The 10,991-nt window shown below is 38.3% G+C and overlaps 1 protein-coding gene across 1 annotated transcript in view; it reads right to left on the bottom strand.

The window, feature by feature from the left end:
- Positions 1–6: 6 nt before the first annotated feature.
- The window catches only part of LOC106943158 (contactin-associated protein-like 2), a 15,056-nt gene continuing 4,071 nt past the window's right edge, over positions 7–10,991 (bottom strand). Inside the window, exons 2-6 of the mRNA XM_015026506.1 lie at positions 10,157–10,267; positions 4,865–5,058; positions 794–941; positions 320–523; positions 7–220 (exon numbers count right to left, since the gene is read on the bottom strand). Of these exons, the coding sequence (XP_014881992.1) occupies positions 21–220; positions 320–523; positions 794–941; positions 4,865–5,058; positions 10,157–10,267 (857 nt within the window). The 3' untranslated portion in view covers positions 7–20. The remainder of the gene's footprint in view (positions 221–319; positions 524–793; positions 942–4,864; positions 5,059–10,156; positions 10,268–10,991) is intronic.

A 10,991-nucleotide genomic window follows, 5' to 3' on the forward strand; every position in this document is an offset into this window, starting at 1 on the left:
GGGATGCTTGACAGCATGACTCATGGACAGTTTACCTCATAGTCGAGGTCCAGGTGCTCAAACTCTCCATTAGTCCTGAACTGTTGAGTTTGGTGGTCCAATGTAAAATTTATATTTCTACGGTAACGCTCAATGGCAACAGAGTGCCAGTGACCATCATCTAATAAGCTTCCACTGGTTACAGAGGTGTGACCTTTAATCAGATTGTACTGACTGCTACCTGGAGAAAAGTAACACAAACAACACAGGTGGTAAACATCCCACAAGTCATTTCTGAAAGATAATATATGCAGTCGTTTCACCTTTTTAATGTTCCTACCTAAGTTGATGCTCAGCTCCATTGTTGCCCTATGAAGCTGCAGCAAGATGTAGTCTCCTTGCTGTCCCTCCCCATAAAGCAGCACACCATCTCTGGCAGTGGTTTTAAATTTTAGAGAAATAACATCTTTCACAGTTTTCATCTTTTTACTCCTGAAGCGATAAGAGATTATGCTATGGCCATCAAAACTGATAACATCAGCCCCTTTGAGACATAGGAAAAAGAAAGTCAAATTCAATATTTTGCATAAGGAATTAATCTGGAATCACAACCCAGCAAATGTCTAAGAGTGCTAACCTAAGAGTGTTGGTAGTTATTCATAAATTAGTTCTGCTTTATATGAAAAAATCTCCAGGTACTTTAAAAATTAAAGGGTCCAGTTAATTTTCAGCAATACACAATAATTGTATTATATTCAGGCTATCACAGTTCACAATTTTTACACAGTTTGTTCCTTTGTGCATTTCTACTTACAATATGAACAGCCATAGAGTTCCAAGCGGACTCCGATCCGCCCCTTTTGGCTCCAGTGCAGTGGGATGAGGCGGATGTAGCGGGCCACTATGGCATGTTGTAATTCTTCACGTACAACATCTTCACTGTTATTATTCCCCTTAAATGTCTGAAACACGTGATTAATATTAGGCTATTTTATGTTCTCTCATTTTTCTGCTGCAATAAAATACATTTCCATTGTTGTGTTTTGCTCTGTTTGGAAGAAAGGTTTCAAGGTCTTAGAAAATTTTACTTTGATGAGCTGGAAATACTGTTCTGTTACATGACATATATTACTTATATGTCATATACGTAACACGACATGTTACTTGATGTCAAGGTTCTTAGCATCAAGAATCTTGATGTTACCGGTTCTCTGTAGCTATCCACCAGCCTTTCGATGACTTAGAAAAAGAAGAGTTTTGGGTTGTGACTGCTGAACTAAGTGATAAAAGTTCCTCATCAGGTCCCTGCGAGTCAGTACAGTAATCAATCCCTTTAATTTACTAAATGGCTAGAATGTATCAGACTGACAATTATGACCTGGAGTCACATAGCAGTCTTCTTCTTTTCCTTTTGGCTTTTTCCCTTTAGGGGTCGCCACTGCGAGTCATCCGTCTCCAGGTAACCCTATCTTCCGCATCTTCTTCTATCACACCAACTACCTTCATGTCCTCTTTCACTCCATCTATAAATCTCCTCTTTGGTCTTCCTCTAGGTCTCTTTGCTGGCAGGTCCATTCTCAGCATCCTTCTACCAATGTATTCAGTGTCTCTCCTCTGTACATGTCCAAATCATCTCAATCTGGCTTCTCGGATTTTATCTCCTACACATCTGACATGAGCTGTTCCTCTGATGTATTCAATTCTGATCTTATCCATCCTTGTCACTCCCAAAGAGAACCTCAACATCTTCATCTCTGCTACCTCCAGCTCTGCCTCCTGCCTCTTCGTCATTGCCACTGTCTCTAAACTGAACAGAATTGCTGGTCTCACTACTGTCTTGTACACCTTTCCCTTCATTCTTGTTAATACTCTTTAATCACATATCACACCTGACACTTTTCTCCACCCAGTCCACCCTGTTTGAACACGTTTTTTCACTTCTTTTCCACATCCACCATTGTTCTGGACTGTTGACCCTAAGTACCGTATATTCTGCACTATAAGGCGTACCTAAAAACCTTCAATTTCCTCAAAAGCCGAAAGTGTGCCTTATAATCCGGTGTGCCTTATATATGGACCAATATTGAGCCACAACAGGTATAGCAACTATGGTAAGCAGCCGCCGACTTCATTTTCACCCGTAGAAGAGGAAGCGAGCGGTGCATGCTGGGATAGTTGACAGAACGCTGGTTTGTAATCTATTAATAAAGTTTGACTGACCCATCTACCTTCCGACAGTCTAGAATCAGGTCGTCTGCAGGTCATTTAGCACCACCTTCTCCACAAACATGCTGTGCGCGAACGGAGAAGGGTGACCATCGTCCAGCTACGCCCTGGCCCAGTCGTGGAAGGCTCTCCTCGCCGACCAGAGTCGGGCTGTTTTGTTGACATTCCCTTTAGTGCAGTTCCATCTAGTGGATGCATAACGTAACTCCAGCCTCTACTGAAGCATCTATTCTATGTGCCTTATAATGCAGTGCGCTTTATATATGAAAAAAGTTTAAAAATAAATACTGTACTTAAAATCTTTCACTTTCTTTATTTCTGTTCCCAGTAACCTCATGTCTCCACTTGGGTCTCTCTTGTTCACACACATGTATTCTGTCTTGCTATGGCTAACCTTCATTCCTCTCCTTTCCAGGACAAGCCTCCATCTCTTGAGATTTTCCTCCACCTGTTCTCTGCTCTCACCACAGATCACAATGTCATCTGCAAACATCACAGTCCATGGAGATTCCTGTCTAACCTCATCTGTCAACCTGTCCATCACCACAGCAAATAGGAAAGAGCTCAAAGCCGATCCTTGGTGAAGTCCCACTTCCACCTTGAGCTCCTCTGTCACTCCTACAGCACACCTCACCACAGTCTTACAGCTATAATACACGTACTTCACCACTCTAACATATTTTTCTGTTACTCCAGACTTCCTCATGCAGTACCACAGCTCCTCTCTTGGAATCCTGTCATATGCTCTCTCTAGGTCTACAAAAACACAATGCAGCTCCCTCTGACATTCTCTGTACTTTTCCATCAACACCTGCAATGCAAAGATTGCATCTGTAGTACATTTTCTTGGCATGAAACCATACTGCTGCTCACAGATGTCCACTTCTGACCTCGGTCTGGCTTCAACAACTTTTTCCCATAACTTCATTGAAAGACTCATCAACTTTATACCTCTGTAGTTGCCACAATTTTGGACACCTCCCTTGTTCTTGAAAATTGGTACCAGCACACTTCTCCTCCATTCCTCAGGCATCCTCTCACTCTCTAGGATCTCATTGAATAGCCTTGACAAAAACTACTGCTGGCTCTCCTAGACACTACCATACCTCCACAGGTATGTCATCTGGACCAACTGCCTTTCCACTCTTCATCCTTTTCAATGCCTTCCTGACTTCATCCTTACTAATCTTTGCTGCTTCCTGATTCACAGGCGCAGCTTCTTCTCCTCTTTGTTCTCTCTCATTTTTTTCATTCATCAACTTTTCAAAGTACTCCTTCCATCTTCTTATCACACTTTTTGCATCTGTCAGTAGAGTTCCATCTTGGTCCTTAATCACCCTAACCTGTTGTACATCCTTTCCATCTTTATCTCTCTGCCTCGCCAACCTATATAAGTCCTTCTCTCCCTCCTTACTCTCCAGCCTATTATACAAGTCAGTGTATGCACCTTGTTTAGGCTAAGCTACATCTACCTTCTCTTCTCCCTGTATTCTTAGTGACTCTCTTCGGTCCTCACATTGTCCCACTTCTTCTTGGCTGCTCTCTTTCTCTGTACCCATATTTGCACTTCCTTATTCCACCACCAAGTTTCCTTGTCAACTTACCTTCCAGAACACATACGTAGTACTCTCCTACCTGTCTTCCTGATAACATGAACAGTGATCAATATAGTAATCAATCCCTTTAATTTACTAAATGGCTAAAAATGTATCAGACTGACAGTTATGACCTGGAGTCACATAGCAGTATATGTGAGAAAATACTGCTATGAGAGTAAACGGAGAGCTCAAATTTTTGCAATCTCTGAGACTGATTTTTGCAATTCCAGAGGCTGAAATTAATGTATTAATTTATTAAGGAATTAATTTATTGAGACTAGTTTTAAATCTTCCACAATTGAAGGACCACTGAATATTTTCTTAAGTTTCTGAAATTTGATAGTACCACACAAAGAACAGTTAGAATATAGTGAAAAACCCAATGATTTGTCACTCATTTCAAAAAGTGAAACTTATGTATTATAAATATTCATTCCACATAGAGTAAAATATTTTATTTCTGTAGTTTCTGTTGCAATAAATTATATTGTATTTCTATTTCTTGTAATTAGATGATTGGCGTCCACTTTATAGTTCCAGTCAGCAGTGCTCACCATCTATTTCAAGGTTCTTTATTATTAGATTCTTAAAAAGTTATGTTTTATGGAAGACATACCAGTTACTAGTTAGTGTTAAGTTACACATTATCACTTAGTAGTCATTATTTCAGAACAAAAGACATTAACAGATCATGCAGCATAATGATTGTGTGGGGTTTAGAGACAGAATGTTAACTCTGCTAGAGGGTTATAGTTACTCAAGTAGTCACGCTTTATTTTGTGTGTTGTTATGACTGAACCATATTTCTGATGGCTTTTGATATTGTTTTGTAATGAATTGGAGATATTTTAGGATACTTGAAATTAATATGGATTTTAATTGGCTGCATTTAAATTAAACCTGTTTTTGCTTAAAGAATGAGATGACATTTGCTGTAAATTTGATGTTATATCAATAAAATGAACTAACTTAATTTAAAATAAAACTGTTCAAACTACATGCGTCTCTGTGTGACAAGACTGCTTTTTTTTCTGCAAATAAAATTTTCATTTTAATCTTACCCAAATGTTTCCATCCTTTAAATATGGTCTCCAGTTGTTGGCTGCGTCACTATAAAGCAGCTGGTACTGACTTGTCCAGTCGGAGCTTCTGTAGCGTCCCTGAGTTGCTATGGAAACTACTTGCTTCCTAGAGCCCAGGTCTACCTGCAGCCACTGGTAACGATTTGTATCCAAAGGTGACCAGCCTCCGGCGCCTAGGTGTTGGGTTGTTCAGAGTGAGAAATGTTAAAAACAGGGGAGGAAGAAAAAAAAATAATTAATCTACTCCTACATTTTCTCTGAGGTATGACTCAGTTTTCACAAATCTTTCTCCTGTTTTTTATCTAATCCATTTGTCTTTCCTTAACTAATGGCTCTATTCTCATAGCTATGGAGCTCATGAACATTTTATCTCTGCTTTCAACAAATTCAGTTGCTATAATCAAGGCCAAAAACACAAACTCCTGACAAGAGCCATGGCTCAATCAATCTAACCATTGAGCAGTGAGTGTGCTACAATAAATTGTGAATTAACAATAGGCAAGCTCCAGATCCAGGTGTTTATATATAGCTAAAAAAACATAACATCTAGGAAAAAAATATTTCTAACCATATTTACACTTTCTTTTAGTGTTTTTTCTTACACTAGTGGTCTTTATTTACAGTTTCCATGAAGCAAAGGTCCAAGAGTTGGGAACTGAACTCCAGACAGGGGCGTCCGCTTTTCCTATATATCACTTACCACTCTAAGCTCCAGGTCTAGAGATTGGAGGGCTTCTTTACCATCTCTTAGATTTAAGTTGAGACTCCGGCTTAGCCTCTCCAAAACAATAATACTTTGAGTCAGGAAAAGCTTGTTGGAGAATTTGAAACCAGCCACTGGCGAGCAAAAAACAAACAAACAAAAAATACACTCAATTTGAGTTCTTCACTAATATCTTGTTTTGAGATGTGCAGGCACATGCAGGGGGTGGGAGGGCTAGGGGTTCTTGAGCACCTGCCCCTTTTGCTCCTTGCCCCCACGTGCCCTTTTGATCATTTTTTTTTGTGTTATTATTTCCTAAGCCCTCTTCTGACACATAATAACATGTACTAAAATTATTAGTTTTTTTGTTGGGGTTTTTTTGTACAACATAATAAGCCGGTCACCTTGTTACCTTTGACCTTTTGCCCATGACACATGACGCAGTTGCCTCTCACACAGTGAGATAAGGTGGCTAACTGCGGAGCTCAACATACCGAACGTTCCAGATTACAGAACACTTTTTGGTGAATTAAAAAAAACAACAACAAAAAAAAAAAACGTTTTTGGTGAATAAAGTGGAGTAGACTTTCTACTCGTCAGGTAACGGAAAACGTTGAAGTATCGTTTCTGCTTCAGCACGGAGTAGCGATTTAAGCAGAGAGGTAATGAAATACAGCAGACACTAACAGGCCTCTGCGTCTGGCTTACTCTGAAGAACTACTGAGCAGGAGGAGACAGGTGAGGAAAAACTGTTCTTATCTATCGATTCAGTATTTTTATTATACAGACATTAGGATGTTGTTGTTGTGCTATTAGCTAGCTGCTAGCTAACAACTTTGCTAGCAAAGCAAGATGACTGAAAAGTTTCTTCCCTGTATCGTTAATGATATCAGTCATTCTTCAGTATCGCTTATGCAATAGGGGCACATCGCCCGTCCAAAACCGATCATCTCCATAATGGATACATGTCTTCTAATTTCCTTTGCTGCATAATGTACATTGCATTTATTCTGGTGTTAGGTAAATGTATCTTGAAGGAGAATAGCACTTAAATGAAAGTCCAACAAGGATATTCATTTAGAATTAAAAATAACTCACCCTGAATTACCATGATAGATATAATGTATGTAATAAAAGTGTGTCATTAATGAAGGGGATAAAACTCAATCCAGACTTTAAGTTTAGGGTCTGTTTCGCAGAGTATGCAGTTAAATTTTTTCCCCAATTATTCAATGAAGAAAAAAAAACTAACCTCAGTTAAATAAAATAAAATTGCAATCAAAACTTTTGGAATTGTATTGATTCCTTAAAAAAAAAAAACTAAAAGTTTTGTTAAAAAACTTTTTTTTTAATTAAATAACTCATTTTTGTCTTGTGAACTGAAAAAGTTATTTGCCAAACAAACTTTTATTTGCACACATCAGAAATCTTTTGTTGCAATTTTGGGCCGTGTCCCCGACGTCATGTGAGAATCACAAGCAAAACTTGACTGTCATGACACTTTCATAAACATGACATACCACATGTCATAAACATGAATAAGCCTTCATGAATATTTATGACTGTCATAAAGCGTCATTCGATAAATTATGACACTTTTAATACAAAGTTGACATTATTCAAAATGTCTTTGTTATGACAACTTGACATTAACCAAGAAATCATTATTGATATAAATTTGTTATAAAAGTATTACTGTTTAAACTTTACCTTTTATAACATAAAGTTACCTGATTTTTAAAGTGCAATCATGATGGTATGATAAATTATTTGGTAACTGGATCCTGAAACGAATTATCATCCTTTGGTAGATTCTGACATTTTTTGCCTTAAGTGAGGCAGACTACTATCCTGACCCTAGACCAGTGTTTCTCAATTCTGGTCCTCAGGGACTACTGCCCTGCATATTTTAGATGTGTTCCTTTTCTAGACCACCTGATTCAAATGATTGCATGCAATCAAGTACAGCAGAAGAATGACTTATTAAAGTCAGGTGTGTGGCAGTAGGGAAACATCTGAAACATGCCATTCAGTGGTCCCTGAAGACCAGAACTGAGAAACATTACCCTAGACCAGTACTTCTCAAATAGTGGGACGCCCCCCCCCCACCCAGGGGGGCGTGGCGAAGTGGGGGGGGCTCGGCTCGAGAAGCAGGACTTTATAATTGTTATTCATGTTAACTGATAAACAAGCCTCCGACCAATAGGTGGCAGCACTGTTCAAACTAATCAACAGCCTACCTGTTCAAGCCAGTAGAAGTAGCCACAGCACTGTTGTAAACGGAACAGAAGAAAAAAACAACAAAAAAACGAAGCTAAGGATACAAGCGAGGATGTTTTGAAATATATCTATCTAGAGGAGAGATGGAGAAGTTTGATAGTGAAAAGAAAAAAAGCAGCAGAGGTCAATGGCCAGGATAAGAGATTCTTATTTTCGAATACAAGAATACAGTCATAATACTACTAGAACCCAGTCGTATCAACAGAGTAATTTAAAGACGCAATATTGCCAGAAGAAAGTCGTTATATTAAAAAGCTTCGATAGAGTGATATGCAACGTGACCCACTCAGCAAGTCTGGTTCTTTCTGTTAAATAAAAAGTTGTGTAAGCAATGGTTTCAAAGACCTGGGGCTGAAAATTTGCTTCTGATGTGCTAAAACATTTAGTACTTAGTAATTTGTTAAACCAGTACCAACTATAACCTTACAGGATCTGTATTCCGCAATTTAGCGCACTATGGTGAAAAGCTGTCATAAAATTAGTCTTTATTCTCGTCCAACTTTACTCGTATTTAAAACACAAATCAAAAACTCAGAGCCCGGCACTTATACTCCATCAAAAGCAAGTAACTGTAGCTCGCAGAAAAAGGCCAGGGAATAGACAAAACCTGTCTTTTTATTGTTAATGCAAAACTGTTATAAACTTTTCATTTCTTCTCATCTGACAAGCTGAACTATTAGCAATATTGCTGCAAAATTTTCCACAATAAATGTTAAGAACTATATACCTTGATATACCTTGTGGAAAACTAAACTGAAGAAGCTGACAAGTAATCAGTGCTTACAGTTCTAAAAAGTTTTACTATATTAAGTCTAAAAATGCAAATCCCAGTGAATCATTTGCACTTTTTCAAACTGAGTAGTCTTAATTAATTGTTAGTGATTCACTCAAACTGATTTTGGAAATTATTTTGAGGCTGACAATAATAAAACAGCGGTTTCGATAATAAGGTCATACAATGTTGGAGCCAGTGGTTTGTACAATAAATTATTAAATATGAACAGATTTCGCAATTTAATAGTATTTAAATTCTGGGGAGGGAAGGGCACTGAGCAGGGGGGGTCGCGAAAAAAATTATGATCCCTAGAGGGGGCATGACAGAAAATAATTGAGAAACACTGCTCTAGACCTATCAAAGTCATGAACATAGGAAGCAGTTTTAGCGTCTTCTGAGGTTTTCTCAATAGAAGTTTCAAACACAACATTTACTGACTTTTATTGCAGACTTAATTTCCAGTAGACAGAACAGAATTACTAAAGTCAGGTCAGACCTGAAGGGAAAATATTAAAAGCGCAAGGGGGCAGAAAATACAACATCCATTCATGTTGTAGACAGAATATAAGCTCTGTCCTGTCCTATGTCCAGTTACATAAGCCTTTATCCAGGATTGTCACTTTGGAACATTTCAGAACATCCTGTCATTGTGTAATCTATTTGTGTTTGTAATGTTTCACAAAACACTGAGGAGTTAAAATTGATCTATCAATGTTATACCTCCAATTCACCACCAGGGGTAATAATAAACCCACAACCACTATGAATTATAAGGCGTAATGCTATTGCAAAAAAGGTGAGATGTAGAGCAAAGCAGACAACAATAACTATACAGTCTGTGAGTGAACTCAGTGCAGAGACATGCAGTGTATGTCTGACTTCAGTAATGTGCAGTACACAGTTGATTGCTAAATATTACAGTAATCATACTAATTTATAATGAGCCCCCATTTTACTCAGGTTTCTCTAATGTCCTCGCCACCCGCTTTGAGCATTAGTTGGCGCAGCAGCTGAGGTGCAGGGTATTAGTCCAAGAGGATGTGAGTTCAAACCCTTTGTAAGACAAACATAATTGACATAGGCATACATGGTTGTAAAAACTGTGAACTTCCATTTAACTGGTCAACTGTATGATTTGAGAGCAGAATCGAAATGTATAGAGACTACATATTGCAGCCTCCCGTCCAAGCAGTTCCTCCTGTTGCTGTACTCACATTGAAATCACAATGGTATTTTGAATAATTATGCAGCTTTACATTGATTGAATATAGAAGATGTAAGCTAGTGGCATCAGCTCCTAGCTCTACTGTTTTTAATTGTCTCTGCTCTCCGATCCATTAAGAATATTAAAATATCACCCCTACAAACTTAAAGACACCCTCATCTTAAACCAATTATGTAAGCAAAAGCTGCAATAAAACAGTAGATATAAGGAATGAACATTATTAGAAAAGGGAATCAATGTTCACACAGCATCAGGAATTGCAAAGTGCTTGACATTACACTGCCATACCTTGTATTCTGTTGAGTTTAGCAAAAGCGGCTGCATATCCTCTGCCATATTCTGATGAGCTGTTGAAGGATTTGATGGGAAGGGGTGCTACCAAGCTGTCATCACACTTCCCTGAACCAGCAAGATAAAAAAAAAAGGCAAAGATCACCTTCAGCAGTAAGCTGTCTATTCTATAATAGCAGCTGCAAGGTGACTAGTTTGAGACAGAAATCATCTACACACTAAGGAAATAAACAATGACATTTCATCACAATGTCTGGAATTTTAGGTCACTAGAATCAGAATATAAAAGTACTTTCTCATCAACAAAATTACATTTACATTTTGTCTAAAAATAGTCAACCTTCTGACAGGTTTCCAAAATAGTTTCCAAAATAGTTTTGAGCAGCTGGTGTATTTTTTTTTTCTGGAGCAAATAGAGTGGCTGAACTCTGGGAGGTTATCATGTTGTTACTGAACAAAGTGAAAAACCTTTCCTATTCACTTCAGAAGAAACTAGAAGTGTAAAGGTGATAAGAAAAGGCAAAACTGTTGTATTTTTTTTCTGATTTATCCTATTCACACATCAACTGAATAGGTTCAACTCAGTCCATATCAGCCAGTCTTTCTCGTGGCTGGCTGGAAATGGACTGGGGGGAGGGGGTGGGGCAAAAATTTATTCTTTTCTTTTTCTGAGATAAATGGCAGATTTATTAAGTTCTTTGTTTCTTTTCCCTTTTCATATTGATATTATTTAAATACAAATGTTTCTTCAATGATTTTTTTTTTTTTTGGGGGGGGGGGGATTGGGGGGGGGTTGAAAATTTTCCAAATTTTGGGGGGGCCGGGCCCCCGA

The sequence above is a fragment of the Poecilia latipinna genome, unplaced genomic scaffold (genome assembly GCF_001443285.1).
Source record: "Poecilia latipinna isolate Pla-1442-1.1 unplaced genomic scaffold, P_latipinna-1.0 Scaffold4931, whole genome shotgun sequence".
Classification (NCBI taxonomy): domain Eukaryota; kingdom Metazoa; phylum Chordata; class Actinopteri; order Cyprinodontiformes; family Poeciliidae; genus Poecilia; species Poecilia latipinna.